General features: G+C 35.8%; 1 protein-coding gene across 2 annotated transcripts in view; it reads right to left on the minus strand.

Annotated features, from left to right (window-relative positions):
- Positions 1 to 17,166, minus strand: part of TNFRSF19 (TNF receptor superfamily member 19) — a 91,582-nt gene that overhangs the window by 32,375 nt on the left and 42,041 nt on the right. For both annotated transcript variants that reach the window (XM_020997201.2, XM_020997202.2), the window contains exon 5: positions 13,795 to 13,880. In XM_020997201.2, the coding sequence (XP_020852860.1) occupies positions 13,795 to 13,880 (86 nt within the window). The remainder of the gene's footprint in view (positions 1 to 13,794; positions 13,881 to 17,166) is intronic.

Below are 17,166 nucleotides of genomic sequence, written 5' to 3' on the forward strand. Positions count from 1 at the left end.
AAATCACTAACAATTAGGGAAATGCAAATTAAAACAACATAAAATTAAATTATATTAAATATATTAAACACTCCATACCAATCAGAGTGGGGAAGATTATCAAAAAAGTAAAAGTGCAAAAAAAAATATAGACAGTATATTTCTATTTATTAATTTTGGCCTATAATGTTACATACTAAGTACAGTGTCCATTTCATTTTCATTATGAAAAAAATCAAGTCCTTCTTAATATTCTAATATACAGAGTTTCCAATTTTGACCATTTAGAATATGAAGGGAGAGGAAAAGGACCCATATGTATAAGAAAGGCACGTCTTTTAAGATTAAGATTAGTTAAGATAGGCCTTTTTATTATAGCAAAGAACTGGAAACTAAGGGGATGTCTGTTAAATGGCCAACATCTGAACAAACTGTCGTGTTAATACAATAGAATATTATTTCACTCTAAGAAATAACGATATGGACAGTTTCAGAGAAACCTGAGAAGACTAAAATGACCTGATGTGAAACTTAGAGAACAATTTATATGCATTAACAACAGCACTGTTAAAATCAACTTTTTAAAAACATAAGAACTATGTCCAATGCAATGATCAACCATGATTCCAAAGGACTAATGCCACCCACTTTCTTACAGAGAAGTGATGGCCTCAAGGTACATATACTTTTAGACATGTTCAATGTGGGAATTTTATTTCCTTGACTATACGTATGTGTTACAAGCTTGTTTTTTTTTCCTTCAAGGAGGTAGATACAGGACGAGAGGGGAAACACTACAGTTGTCAAAAGAAAGAAAGAAAATGTAATGAAAGTAAGAAAAGACAGTGATTGAAGCAATTAAAAAATGCACAAAAGAAAAAAAGAGGGCTAGAAGGAAACACAGATAAGTAGGATGCCTTTGAAATTTATATATTGAAATTATTATATGCTTGAAAGGAAAATAAGCCATACATAAGAGAGATTCATGGTTCTATGTATATACCTCTCTTTCAGTTCCACTTTGCATATGAAAACGCTCATTTTATTTGGTGTTTATTGAGTTTAGAATTTTATACACATAAATTAACTCCCACACATACTTTTCTGCATCTTTTGCATGTTTTGCCTGCCTAATTAGTGATATCTAGATGGTTCTATTCTTACGCTATCCTATACCTGCCCTTCATTTGCACTGTTTGGCCCAAGGCTGAATTGGGTGTCTGGCTAAAATAATGAATCACTATGCTGGATTCCCTGTCATACATGGCACATAGGGTTTTTTTTCTTGAAAGAGTAGAAAGTAGAACACAGTAATAGCAACTGTCAAGAGCGAGTAGTGGCTATGCCAGATAGCAAGGCTACAGGATAGGCCTTTGCTGAGAATATTGACTATATAACTGATGAAAGATCAACTTTACATAAGCTGTAAACAAAAAACAGAGAGAAAAGGATTTAATGCCACTTTAAAAAAAAAAGGAATTATTCTCTTAATGTTCTAAATGGTCAAAACTGGAAACTTGGTATGTCAAAATACGAAGGACTTGATTTGCATAAAGTCAATGAAATGAACTGTATACTTAGTACTTAATATAATATATTGCCCACATGTTGTTTTTTTTCAGCAAGATGAGAACTATAAAAGCATTCTTTTCTAGTTCCAGGGTTATTTCATCTTTTTTCTTGTGAAAGTCTTCACAAGATACACTGCTGATGTTTACTGACTCATGATGCAATGAAGCTTCTAAAATTTGACACCAATAAACTTAAAAAGGCCATTTAACAGAACCCCAGCATTATGGCCTCTTCAACATCTGTGCTGAGGGATGTGCTAGCTCAAAAAATAGTTTTTGTGTATCCACTGGGACCAACAGACAAGACTGCCAGCTGGGAGTTAGAACAAAGATACGGAACTTGGGCTTTTGCCCTTCACATTTCTGTGTCCTGGCTCGCCTTAACCTTTTGAATACCAGAGCCAACCCTCACAGCTGCAATCTTATACTCTCGATGGACAAATGACCTTGCTGATAGTAATCCAGAGATGGAATGAAGGTGCTACTATTTCATAGCACAAACTTTAAGATGGAAAGACTTATAACTCTTAGGTTCCCTATTAGATGATTTTTTACTTACCTCAGAGAGTAATCGATTAATCTTTTCTGACTTCTCATAAGATGATAAATCTATAATTATCATTGTCTAACAACTTCTTTCTGAGAAAATAAGGACTGGCATTTAAAATCATATAGATTCGCTACTTTATACCATATTTTTGGAAGTAGATGAGAGAAAAATTTAAACTCAATTTTTATTCAATTTCCTGTTATTCAAAATTAATGCTGCCCCTTCAAGAAAGTGTTATTTCACTGCTGACTAAATCTCTGGTGACAGCAGTACTTTGGGAGGAACCTGAGGGAGAAACAATCCCTTGAAGTAAAGGCCTAAAGCATATTTTTGATCTGCCCATTCTAAGTCACTTGGCTTTCATTCAGCTAATTTTAGTAAAATGACCAGTCAGCTTCATGGGGGAAGGGGAAATGGCTGCTCGATTCAATAAAAGACAAACCACCAAAATGAACCAGACGGGTGTTCTGATTTCTTTGAGAATTTGGTCAGGTCAGTTAGGAACAGTGACTCAAATGTGTATAGTAACACATTCAACTCCCCCATTCATTGCATGATCATGAGTTATCTTCAGTTCTGTTCCCTAAGCTCAGGCCACGTATGTCCCTTTCACTCGGACCTTCTTCGATTGGTGTCTGAACATGTCTAAACTAGCCTGCTTAACCAACTATATGTACTCCAGTTAAAGACACCAGATCATGCATCAGTTTCCCATTCCATTAAACCATGTACCCAGGCCATCTCCCTACCTGCCTGCTTCAGAGTTTGTAAACACCCTGCTTTCTACTTCTCCAGAACAAAATTCCCTTCCCTAACCACCTCTCCCCATATGTGTTGCCTTCCCCTATGTAAGCTCCTAAATAAGTAATTATCTTTTTTTATAAAAAGTGTTTCTAGCTCTTAGCTTAGTGCTTGGAACATTGTATGCCCTTAATAAATGCCTTTTAATTTACTTATTCTCATAGGAAGGTTTTTGTTTATTTTAAACATGGAAATGGGGTATAGAGCAGATGGACTAGACTAAGAGAAAATGACTCAATATGCATATCCTATGTTAGCTTAGTACATATCAACTTTGAAAAGTGATGGCTCTGTCCCACCATCTATTTAATTTCACTTGATTCCTCTGGCATAGAAGCTAAAATTTTCCTTGGTTAGCTCAGATAGTTTTCAAATTTTCTGGGGCCTATCATAACAAAACAAATTGATGATACGATAAAATCTGTGAAGTAAACTTCTACATGTTGAATCTTTGCTTAAACTGATTGCATCCATATAGAATTAACAAGAATCAGTTACTTCTGAAAGCTGCTTGTTAGAGACTCCACAGGCAGTGGAGAGAAGTGTGCTGTAACAGCTAGGTTTGGAGACCTAAAGGTTGCATTGGAGTCCTGCCTTTGAGGTTTGTTCCTTGTGTGACCTTGGGTAAGTCACTTTATCTCTCTAAGTCTCAGCTTTTTTATCTGTGATATGGGGATTAGAATACTTACATACCAACATTTACAAACATTAAAGTATCATATGAATGAGTTATAATAAAGCATTTTAATAGTTGATATAAAAACCTAAGATAATAGTGGGAATTCTGCTTTTCAAAGATTTTGAATATTTTGGACTAACAGCTGACAATATTATTGGGGAAAAAACACATACAGCATGTAGATAATTAAGTACATTTAAGAGTTACTTTCCAATTCTTAATTTCCATAAGAGATATCTAAATAGTATCTAGTTCAGGTCTGTATACATAGCAGGCATTCACTAAAATGTATTTTGGATGAATGAATGAATGGTTGTTATACATCTCAGTCTTAAGCACGAAAAAATAAATGTAATTAGACACATTTGGTGGTGGTGGAGATCTCAGTATGGAGTTGGAGGAATTTATGACTTTCAATGATTACCTGATATTTTAAACCAAAACCACTTGTATTTTGCAAGAAAGCATTTATTGTTGTTTAGTTGTTTCCAGTCATATCTGACTCTCTGTGATCCCATTTTGGGTTTTCTTGGCAAAGATACTGGAGATGTTTGTCATTTCGTTCTCCAGCTCATTTTACAGATGAGGAAACTGAGGCAAACAGGGTGAAGTGACTTGCCCAGGGTCACATAGTAAATAAGCATCTGAGGCCAGATTTGAACTCAGGAAGATGAGTCTTGCTGATTCCAGGGCCAGAGCTTTATATACTATGCCACCTAGCTGCCAAAGAAATAAATTCATGCTACAGCCTTTTGAATTCTTGAGAACCACAGTATCCATGGAATATACTGTCAAAGACAAAAATGGGACAAAAAGAGTCCCGAAAGGACTATATGACTTTAGAGATTAGCTATAACTTTATGGTCCTGCAGATTTTTCATTAAAACAACCTTTACAAGGTCACTAAACATTAGTTAATGCTGAAGGAAATTACTGTCTCCCTCTTATTCCACTTCTGTAATTCCTGAAGGAAAAATATTTGTCATGTTTAGCTAATAAATTTTTTTCTTTCTGTTGGTCAAGGACACAAATGAAACTTACAATTTAGAAATGTTCCAATAGCATGGATGAAAGGTCCCACACCTCCTTTAAAGTTGACCTTAACGAACCATCTTTTTTCTTTGTACAATCTCAAATTATACCTTCCTAATGTCTTTTCTTTTTTGTTGTTTGGTTACACGGGTGGTAAGTGTCTGAGGCTAGGTTTGAACTCATGAAGGTGAGTCTTCCTTGATTCCAGGCCTAATACTCTATCCACTGAAAGTCTGTTCTACCTTACCAATTATTTTCTGTTATTTTCTAGGCAGAATAAGTCAATGGCATTCCATTTCTGATTCCAAGCTTTTTAGTATGCTTCTCCTACACATTCCTTCTTAAGTTCTGCCAAGTCATTTCTTTCTTTAAAGTCTACCTCAAGTCCTAAATCTTTTCACAAGTAAATGAAAGTGGAGGCCAGCCACACCCTCGTTTTTAGCACACGTTAATGCAAAGAGACAATCAAAACCAATCCCTCTCCACCTCATCATTTGCCTTAGAATGGGAACCCCTAATTTCAGAAAAACCTGGAAAGACTTGTATGGACTGATGCTGAGTGAAATAAGCAGAACCAGGAGAGCATTGTACACAGTAACTGCCACGTGGTGAGATGACTTACTTTGATAGACTTAGCTCTTCTCAGCAATGCAAGGATCTAAGGCATCTCCAAAAGTCTTATGATGGAAAATGCTATCCAAATCCAGAGAAAGAACTATGGAATCTGAATGCAGATCGAAGCCTACTATTTGCTCTTTTTTTTTCTTCTGTTTTCTTTTGTTTCCTCTTTCTTGTGGTTCCTCCTAGTGGTTCTAATTCTTCTTTACAACATGACTAATGTGAAAATATGTTTAACAGGAATGTGTATGTAGAGCCTGTATCAGATTGCATGCCATCTTGGGGAGGGAGGCAGAGAGGGAGGGGGAGAAAATTTAAAACTCAAAAGCTTATGGAAGTGATTGTTGAAAACTAAAAATAAATTAATTAAACTTGAAAAAAAAATAAAAGAATGGGAACCCCTAGAGGGCAGAGGTCCTCTCTACAGTTGTTCTGTGTGGCTCCAGGCACAGTATGGGAGTTAAAATATTTCATTCCCTGGGCTTTTTGCTGGGCTGTAAGGGAAAGAATAATCTTTAGAAGGCTCTCTTTTGACTTAGAATAGGATTCTTCTTGCCATTACAGGGTCTCCACTTGCATTGTTTGCCTACCTCATCACTGTTTGTATTTATTTATTATAACTGTTTAAAACAGGTGAATGTAATTCATCCTTCCTTTTGTAAAATTCCACAAAAACAGGCCAATTGGACTTAATTTTCTGTTTTCCAAACTTACCCTACTTCTCAATATAAAATATTTTAAATTCTGGGATGGCCTTTAATAAGCTACAACCTGTTTCTTCATAAGTAAATATTTAAACTGGGTCACTGCTCTAAATGTCTACAAGAGACAGAAGATAAAAGGCAGAAGAATTAGATTTATAGCAAACCAGGTAATAATCAAATGTTGCTAGTTCTCAGAGGTCCTGATCAAAGTTTCAAAGCCTCACTATGAGCAAAGGAAGTTCATGCCCTCCTGCTAATGCTCCCAGGCAAACAAACACTTTCCAAAGCATCCCCCAGATACAAAGGATAATGTCAGTTTACTGAGTTGAGACGTTTAAACTTTTCCTTTTCACCTGTAACAGTCAAATAGAGTTAATGGCCTGCAAATATTTATACTATTTCATCCTGGAAATAAAGAAGAGCAGTCCAAAGAATGTGATGTAACTCTTTTCATTCTTTGGAATTTTTACAGGTTTCCCCAAAAGTGATGGGCAGTAATGCTAAGTAAGGGATCATATGTTTGGAAATATAAATGATTGCAGACATTGGTAATTTAATTTAGAGTGCCCTTTCCTTCAAAGAGGTGGAAGAGTTGAACACACAGCATTAAAAATCTATAACTATGGGGCAGCTAAGTGGCGCAGTGGATAGAGCACCGGCCCTGAAGTGAGGAGGACCTGAGTTCAAATCTGACCTCAGACCAAACACTTGACACTTTACTAGCTGTGTGACCCTGGGCAAGTCACTTAACCCCAAATGCCTAAAAAAAAAATCTATAACTACATTTGAGATATCAATAACAGCACATATCTTACAGGGAGGTTATGAGGATTGAAGGAGATATTACATATAAAGCATTTTGCAAATCTTAAAGCACTACATAAATACTATTATTTGCATAATCATAATAATTACTATTATAGTGTAGAGGAACTAAATTCAAATCCAGCCTCAGACACTTGCTAGCTCTGCTTATTAGTTGTATGACCCCAAGCAAGTCACTTAAACTCTGTCTGCCTCAGTTTCCTCATCTGTAAGATGTGGATAATAATAGCACCTACTTCTCAGGGTTGTTATAAGGATAAAATGAGATATTTGTAAAGTATTTTGCAAACCTTAAAGGGCTATAAAAATGCTAGGTGTTAGCAGCAGCAGCAGCAGCAGCAGCATGGCAAAGTGGTGAAATAGATAAAGTACTGGGCCTGGAAATTGGGAGATTCATCTTCCTGAATTCAAATCCAGCCTCAGACACTTACTAACTGTATGACCCTAGGCAAGTCACTTAACCTGTTTGCCTCAGTTTCCTCATGTGTAAAAAGACCTGGAGAAGGAAATGACAAGTCATTCCAGTATCTTTGCCAAGAAAACTCCAAATGGGGTGGCGAAGAAGTCTGAAACAACTTGAAATTATTGTTGTTGTTATATCAAGCAACATGGTCTCCTTTTCTAGTTATCCTCAGGCTAGATAGAACATAAAAAAAACATGAGACCAGTTTTCAAGAAATGTTGATTCTAGACTTCTAGACTACCTAACTGCACTGTCCCCTGCTCTCTTTATTCCATGCTCTCAATATCTTTTTTAATACCAGTAAAAAGATGGATGCACTCATTTTAAAAAAGCAGTTTTGCTCAAGAGGTTTGCCATTTGCACTACACTGATGGTGGTCCTCAAGGCAATCTACCCCATGATGGGTGCCTGAGAGAGAGCACATTCGCCCTAAGAACTGCAAGTACCATGGATACCAGGACACTTGGGACTGAGTCAGTGCTTGTGGCTAGACATAAGTGCAATTTTTATATGACGCTCTCAGGTAAGACTCATTTAATCACACAGAATCCTTCACCAAATTGAAGGTGCAACCTTTAGTACCAAGTCAGTTACAAGGAATATACGAAACAGGTTCATTTTCTTTGCAGTCGACTGAAACTCACTTATCCCATATTATGTGCTTTGTAAATCTTAAAGCAATCAGTTATTATTATTGTTAATTGCTTAAGGGTCAGTTGCTATTTTTCTCATTTAACATATATACATTTTGGGAACCATAATTTGCTATATTATTATGAGTTATCATTTATTAAAGGTTACTAAAACACACTATCTTAAATTAGCCTTGCCTTAACATATGCCTAACTCTCTTTAATTTTCAAAGAGTGTTTACTTTTTAATTGATTGCTTTTGTTCCTTAAATGGAATGAAGAACAGTGCTGTCAAATTCCCTACTAAGATTATTATAGCCTCCTGTTAAGGCTATTCATTCTCTGATGCAAAGAATTGCTGTTTTCTGAAGTATTTGTTTAAAAGCTAGCATCTCTTCTACCTCCCACACATATGCTTTATCTTATTTCTTATCGATTTAGGATCACATGACTTGTTTTACAAAAGCCCCAAGAGAAAAGCAAACATCTAAATTGAATACACTTGAATAATGTCTGACTGTGAGAGATAAAGTTTTTAATATTTTCAGAGCCTATTTTGTTTCACTACAATTTGTTTGTGTACTTAGAAAAAATGATACAAAAACTTCAACAACAACCAGAACAAATAGGGATGTTTTTATCAAACCCACTCTAATGACTGTTCACATCATACAGAGATTTAGGTTTGCAAATACTTGTCCTTCTCTTTCCTTCTCAATTCTCTTAATGGAACTACATTTATTTTTACAATTGTTAATACTCATCAAAGAGAGGCCACGTGGAAGAATGCATGAAAGGCTAGTCTTGGGAGATCTGGGTTCTAATCTTGTGACTGACACATATTAGATATCTGACAGCAAGTCACCCAATCTCTCATAACCCCCAGGTAATTCTCTAACACTAGAAGCTGACAGCTCATCTACATGAGTAAAGGTAGTTTCCACTCTAGGAATTTCCTGTTCTGAATGGAATTCACAGGTCCAGACCATGCAGTCCTCCAACTCTTCTCCCACCCTCACCCCTCCCCCCCAAAAAAAATTTCATTAGGTATAAGTGAAGCCCTTCATGGACAAGTGATAATGATACCATAGACCTACCATTCACAAGAAATGGGCTTTGAACTATTTACCCTAGGATTTGTACTAACAATAGATGTATCCACATTCTTATGCCTGGTTCCCTTGAGAACCAACATTGATCTTTAAGACAATTCCCTAAGGCAATTAGGAAATGACAAGTCTGAGTAGGAATCACAGGAAATTTGGGAGATGTAATATTGCTCTACAACACATTCTATTCTCTTGTGAATGCCTAATCTTTTTTTTTTTTTTTGGCAATTGGGGTTAAGTGACTTGCCCACGGTCACACAGCTAGTAAGTGTCAAGTATTTGGTCTGAGGCCAGATTTGAACTCAGATCCTCCTGACTCCAGGGCTGGTGCTCTGTCCACTGTGCAGCCTAGCTGCCCTGTGAATGCCTCATCTTAAAGAGGCTCTTTGATGCCATTCACAAAGAGACAATTCAAAATCTATATCAAATACCAAACTCTGAAATAAGCATAGGTCTTAGAATCAGAAGACTTGGGTTGAAGTTTTGGTCATGCCTCTTAATAGCACAGTTATTAAAACATAAAGGAAATATATTAAATAAATAAATTAAATTAATTAAAATATAAAGAGGCAGCTAGGATGCACAGTGGATAGAGCACTGGCCCTGGAGTCAGGAGGACCTGAGTTCAAATACAGTCTCAGACACTTAACATTTATTAGCTTCATGATCCTGGGCAAGTCACTTAACCCCAATTGTCTCACAAAAAAAATAAATAAATAAATAAAATAAAAAGGAAAACTATGCAACAGGCAAATTACTTGGTACTTGGAGATTTATACATTAATAATAATAGTTAACTTTACATAGCTCCTTAAGGTTATCAAATAGCCTCAAAATACTTTATCTTGTTTAATCCTCATAACAGCTCTAGGAAGTTGGCATCATTAGTATTAGCTCTACTTTACAGATGAGGAAACTGAGAGGCACAGAGAGATAATAGAATGCTTAAAACCACACAGGTAAGTGGTATAGGCAGATTCAAAGTCAAATCTCTCAATTCCAAGGCCAGTGATCTTTACACAGCTTCTGTGTACATAAAATTAATATGATAGCTAAGAAGAGCCAGCTGCTGGGGGATTAGGGGGGCACTGAAGAGGTCACTCTCAGTAGGTGAATGTCAAAGCATAAAGTAAAAAATGATCACTCAAGCTATGCCACATCATTTCCCCCAAAAGCTCTCTACATTTTATTGGCAGGGTTATCCTTGGTTTAGATACAGAATTATTCCTCAGACTAAGCCAAAGATAGCACGTTTTTCTATGTGGAGGTAAGGACTACTGCTTCTCCAAGACCATGAAATCTGCTAAATCTATTACCTTAGTTGGGATGAACATTTTCTTTGAAAGGTCAATAACTAAGTAAATTGTGTCAATTTTGATTCTGCCAAATAAATTATTCTTTACTACATAAAGAGTTCCAGGTATAAGTCATTTAGGAAACATTATGAATTACCCTCATTTTAATTTTCAACGTTATAAATCATAAAAGGCCTTTTGAGACTAATCTTGACTTGTGCTCTACAGGGATCTGTAGAGCTTTTATAAAAGATGTCAGTATTTGGGATACTATTATCATTCCCCTTTATAAAGGGACATGTCATTTTCAGATCAAGGTCTTGTTACACTCTTTCCCTTTCCTTTCTTTACTTCTTTTATTTTCTCTCCTGTCCACTCTCCTCTTCTCTCCTCTTCTTCTTTTCTTTTTGCTCCTCTTTTCTCCCTCCATCTCTCTCTTTTCTTCTTTCACAACAACCTCCTGTCTTTTCCAACTTGGACTGTGCTTTCCCCTTCTTTTATCAGCCTTTTATCAACCTCTGCTTCCAAGGACTCACTGTATAAGTGCTAAAGTTAATGGAGACACCCAATTGGCTTTAACCCTACTGCAGTTCTCAAGTTCAAGGGAACTTCAGCCTCCCCAAGAGCAGAAACTACAGATATACACCAACATACACAGCAAAATTTTACTTTTTCAAATGCTGTATCTGTATATATATATGTATATATATATATATATATATATATACATATATATGTATACATGTATATATATATAAATATATATATGTAATCTCCATACATATCTTCATATATGTATGTGTTTGTATATATACACACAGAATGAGTACTATATATTATGTATCTCATACAATATAGCTATGGAGATGGACCACAAATCTCTTTGAGCTTCTGATATTTATTCATGCTTAGGTAGAATTCTGATAGCAGAAATTTCCCTAGCTTGAGACTCCTTGACTAGAAAACATAAAATTTAAATGAAATTAATGGAAAAAAAAATCAACTTTTTTCCAGCTGCAACCTAGATGTTTTCTATGTAGCTAATAAGTAATAGCCACATGCAGCAGGCATAGATTACACTTCATTTTTTTATCTCTTTCCACTAATAAACTTTCTCATAGGGGTCATACCTTATATTTCATTCTGTGTTAGAGCAGAGTCAATTTGGAGTCTGATAGAATATTTGGGAGAGATGCGTTATTGCTCTCCAATACATTCTATTCTCTTGTTAATTACACATCTTAAAGAGGCACTTTGATGGCATTTACATAGAGACTACTGAAAATCTATGTCAAACACCAAATTCTAAAGTAAACAGTGGTCTTAGAATCAGAAGACCTAGGTTTAAGTTCTGGCCATGAAACTTACTAGCTACATGACCTTTGGAAAATCATTTCTTTGGACCCTACTTTCCTCCACGTATTATGAATAGGGTAGTGCTAGATATGTTCTAAGAATCCTTCCAGCTCTGACATTCTTTTTTTTGGGGGGGGGCAAGCCAATCACGGTTAAGTGACTTGCCCAGGGTCACACAGTGTTATGTTTCTGAGGCTAGATTTGAACTCAGGTCCTCCTGACTCCAGGGCCAGTGCTCTATCCACTGAGCCACCTAGCTGCCCTTATCTCTGACATTCTTAAGCCTGTAAATACTAGTGGAAAAAAAAATGATTGCAATATATTTTCCAGAAGAGGATGAATTAGGTGGCCTGATTTTCTTTGGTATGCAACTATATTTTATAAAAACAAGGGCAAACATGAAGAACTATGAAAACTAGAAACTGTTCTCCTGTGGTTAGCTTTTTCATCATAATAAATGAGCATACAAGGTGCCATTTTCCTTTGTACAAGATAGTACCAAAAATATTTAAAAGGCTGCATTTTGCAAAACGTCCCCTAAAAAAATGAAAAGTGGCATGTGGCTTTATCTATTAAATGTTACATTGCTTTTTAATTGAATGAATGAATTTAATTAGATGAAATATTCATTTTATAAAAATCAGGAACAATGCGCTATGACATAAAAGAGGCATTATAACAGAGTGAAAAGAGTAATGGTAATCAAGAACATCTGGGATCATATCTCAGCTCTGATAATTCTTAGTTTTATGACCTTGAGTCTCAGTTTCCTCATCTGCAAAATGGATACCATAGACACACATATTGCCTACACCTCATATGGCAATTGAAAAGAAAGTGTTAGGTAGTCTTTTAAGGGCTAGATAAATGTAAGGGTTTTTAAAAAATTATTATAAAAGAGTACACTAATACAGAACTTTAAAATCAATGGACATATTATCCAATTGTCCTATTCCTATCTGGAAGTGAATTAGCAAAACATGAGTGGAATAAACCTTTTCTTTTGATTCTCTCAAATTCTTCCCTTTGATCAGGACCAATGATTAAAATTCTTTTCCAGTTGCTAGTGATCTTCTTCCCAGCTGCCAACAATAGAACAGTTTTTGCTCCTTTTTGTTCTGGGCCCACACCAAAGACCCAAAGGCATGTAGAAGCCAATATGCGCTCTTCAAGCATACTGGTAAGCCCATTTGGTGGCCTTCTCCCTGTCTCATTCCTGGTCATGTCTTCTTTAGAGGCTAGAGAGTTTTCTAAGAAGTTATATCAAAATAACCCTTATTCTGTTATAAATTGTGATTAGTTCACCAAATGAGAGATGACTGATGGTAAGCATAAAACAAAATATAAAATATGAACAAAATACAAATATGTAGAAGTAGTGGTGATTGTATCAGTGTGGGGAACTCTCAGTGTGAAGGCTCTCTTCCCAAATATAGGATCTCTCTTCAACAACACAGATCATAATCCATCTGTAATTTAACAGAGCTCTAGGATGTTGTTTGCAATGCACAGAGTATACAATGCACAATCCACAAAGTGACTTATCCAGAATTATACATAAAGTATAAGAGACAGAATCTGAACCCAAGTCTTTCTAACTCCCGGCTTACTATACCATACTGCCTCTCTTGAATGAAATGTAATAGAACAATATCTCTTTCTAAAAAAATTTTATATTTAATTTAATTTAATAACATAATATAGTAAAAAAGATAATTGCACATTACTGCAAGTCTATTATGTACAACTCGATATTCCTTTTAAATATATAATAAAAAGTTATGTAAATTTCTTTTTTTTCCCTTCCCTCCCCACTTCCACCCTGCCTTAGAGATGGCTACTATTAGACACAGTATATATACGGAAAAGTATTCTATACATACTTCTATTTATCATTTCTTTCTCTGGATGTAGATAGCGTCTTTCTTCATGTGCCCTTTATTTTTAATTTGTGCATGTACGTAATAATAGCAAAATATTGATAATTTTCTTTGAGAATCGAGGTTTTGTTTCCTAAAACACTAACAAATGAGCATTAATATCCTGGCAAGGAACTTGATAAAAGTTCATGGCCCCTACTCAGTTTCAGGTGAGAAAAATTTACTTCATTTCTCAACTAACGAAAGCAAGTAAGAAGGTCAAGGAGAGCTCCAGTCCTATTTTAAGCAAAATTCACTCACAGTGAGGCTCATATGGGGGTGGTGGATCTCCACAAGGTACACACTCCATGTCTTGAAAGCCGACAAGCTTTGTCTTCCTGTAAAATCTAGAAAAGGAAGGAGAATTAATTTTTATTGTCTCTTTCTCCTAAGCTAATAGAGGTAACAACAGATTTCTGCTAGAAAATATTGGATGCTTTTATTACTATTACCTCTATTACTATTCCAAATGAAAAGTAACTTAAACATTAAAACACAATTCTATGTCAGATATCATACCATCAAGAAAACATAGTTCTGACCACACTGTAGGATTTCAATAAGGCTTGCTGAAAATGCTTATACAGACTCCATTCGTTCTAAACCAATCCTAAATAGAAAAGAAAAAAAAATAAAGAAGCTAATGGCTCCATACCTCTCAACTGTAATTCATATCAAGCCTATTATGAAGGAAACTTTTGTAATATTCAGAATTTAAGTGTTATTCTCCATAGCATCAATTATAACGAAGTCAGAAGCACTATCTGATGAATTTGGACAATGTACCAAAAATATGGCTATTTGAATAAAGGTTAAAGTCTGGGCCTAAAATGGGTAAATACTTCTCTCTGACAGTCAATTTTCACTATGAAAATCTGGCCAGTGTTTTACTCCTACGTTTGTTTTTTTTGGGAGGGCTGGTGGTGGTGGTACCATGAAAGTCATTTCCTGTGCCTCAATTTTACCACCTAAAAAATGGGATTAAGGCCTATTACCCTCTTCAGAGATGGAGTAAAGTGAAAATGTTTTTGTAAGAAACTTTGAAAAAGCTTTGGATAAAAGCCACTATGTAAGTACGACCTACCCAATGCATTAATGCTAGTTTGAAAAGGACATAATTTTAAAAAATAATTATGTAATTAAACCATGAAGCTACAGCTAAGCACTTCACTGAAGCAAAAAACCTGTGGTTTAAGCAGGGAGAAGAATGAGCTGGGGAATTTTGTGTGTCTTCATTGCCCTCTTTTTCTCAGGCTTTTCAATTTGGCTCACTCCCCCCTCTACTTTTCCTCAGCCTATCTATCACATCTGTTCCATAATTTTTTAAAAACACCTCCCAGCTATTCAATAACTCACCCCTCTCATCTGAAAAGCTTCCTCTTCCTTTCAGTGTGAGTCACCATATTCTCTACCTAGCGTTTCATATCTGCACTAAATTCTACCTCGAGTTTTAAAATGATTAAGAGTAAGACTCTATGTCTACTTTTTTTTTTTGGTTGGGCCATGGAGGTTAAGTGACTTGCTAGTAAGTGTTACATGTCTGAGACCAGATTTGAACTCAGGTCCTCCTGAATCCAGGGCCAGTGCTCTATACACTGCGCCACCTAGCTGCCCCCACCTACATCTACATTTTAAAAAAGATACTCAGGGCCATGGACTTGAGGACTTATCCTTAAATTCAGTCACTTTTTAAGGAGGTTGTATTTTTCTATAATCCTTCAATGAGTATCTAAATAACAGTGTAGATAATAGAAAGGAATAGATAGTTGGCAGGAGTCTGCACTGAGGAATAAAGATCCCAAATGGGGAGTAATCCAGAAATCATATCGCATGAGGAACAAGAACCAGAAAGAAAGAAGGTGTCTATCAACTAGAGAATAACTGGTATATGGAATTATGGGTATATGAAGGTGATGGAACACTACAGTACTATGCTACAGTCCTGTGCAAAATGATGAAGGGTAAGGTTTTGAAGAAACCTGGGAAGACTTATATGAACTGATTCAGAGTAAACAGAACTATGAGAATACTTTATATAGTCACAACACTGTGAAAACAAAAGACTGAAAAACTGAAGAACTCTGATTAATGCAATGATCAACCACGATTCCAGAGGACTGATGGATGAAGAATGATACCCACTTAATGACAGAGGTGATAGATTAAATATATAGAATGAGACATATAATCTCAGACAAGGCCAATATGGAAATTTGTTTTGCTTGATTATGCATTTGTTACAAGGAGTTTTTTTTTCCCTTCCTTTTTTTCAGTTGGATGGGAGGTGGGAGGAAGAGAAAATAAATGCTTAATTGAAAAAAATTTAATTTTCAAATTAGGGAAAGAACCAGAGGTATTTAATCTAGAAAATGTGGAACAGAGAGGGGCCATGATAGTCATTTTCAAGTATCCAAAAGGAAATAACACAGAATCTGTATTAAACTTGTTCTGTGTATCTCTAGAGAGAAGAGTACAGATAGGCAAACAGCTAAAAAAATAACAAGTGTAGAACACCAAAAATGGAATGAATTGCCTCAAGAGGTGGTAGTTCTCCCTCATTAGAGGTCCAAGCAAGGTCTGGATGACCACTTTTCCTTATTTACTTACTTATTCATTTATTTATTTAGTTACTTTCTTATTCATCTATTTATCTATCTATTTATTCATTCATCTATTAATTAATTCATTCATTCACTTATTTATTTATTTGTTTAATTATTCATTCATTCATTCATCCATTTATTTATTGATGAGGCAATGGGGGTTAAGAGATTTGCCCAAGGTCACACAGCTAGCAAGTATCAAGTGTCTGAGGTCACTTTGAACTCAGGTCCTCCTGACACCAAGGCCGGAGCTCTATCCACTGTGCCACCTAGCTGCCCCCATAGATGACCACTTTTCAGAGACATGTAGAGCCATATTTCTATTCAGGTACAGAATGAACCATGTTACTTCTGAGATCCCTTCTGACTCACAGAATTAGTTTAAAGTTGATGTTGTGACTGTATGATTGTCCAGGTACATTAGAAAGAACATGGGGCTGGGAGTTTAGGAGATGTCAACCCTTCGTCCTGTCTTGTTATACTCTCCCTGTCTGTTGTTTTGGTCATTTTACCCCATCTAGGCTCGAGTTTCTTATATGTAAAATGAAGAGGTTAGATTAGATTCACTCCAGTTCTAATATTCACATCTACGAGTCAGACTGAATCCATTCATTTACAAGTCATATGCACCATGTCATAACTTCCAGTTTCTGAGCTTTTGATATAAGTAAAAATGCAAACATTAGGATAAACGCAAACAAATTCAGGTCATAAAGCTTTGGACCTTGCCTTCAAATTGAACTCTACACAATTCAGTTCAAATCAAAAGTTGATTAAGTGCCTCCTATAAGCAAGGCACTGTTCTAGGTGCTGGGGACCCAAGACAAAAGTGACATAGATTATGTCCTCATAAGGAGCTTATTGGTGGGGAAAGGGAGTGTGTGGCAGAATACAACCTATACCTGAGTTAAAAGCAATTCAAGAAAATTATCAAAAGAAAGTTAACCAATTGGGAAAAAGAGATACAAAATCCTAAGGAAGAAAATAACTCCTTGAAAACTACAAGTGGGCAAGGGGAACTGAATGATGT

Source organism: Phascolarctos cinereus, unplaced genomic scaffold (genome assembly GCF_003287225.1).
Source record: "Phascolarctos cinereus isolate Bilbo 61053 unplaced genomic scaffold, phaCin_HiC Scaffold_726;HRSCAF=1367, whole genome shotgun sequence".
NCBI classification, from domain to species: domain Eukaryota; kingdom Metazoa; phylum Chordata; class Mammalia; order Diprotodontia; family Phascolarctidae; genus Phascolarctos; species Phascolarctos cinereus.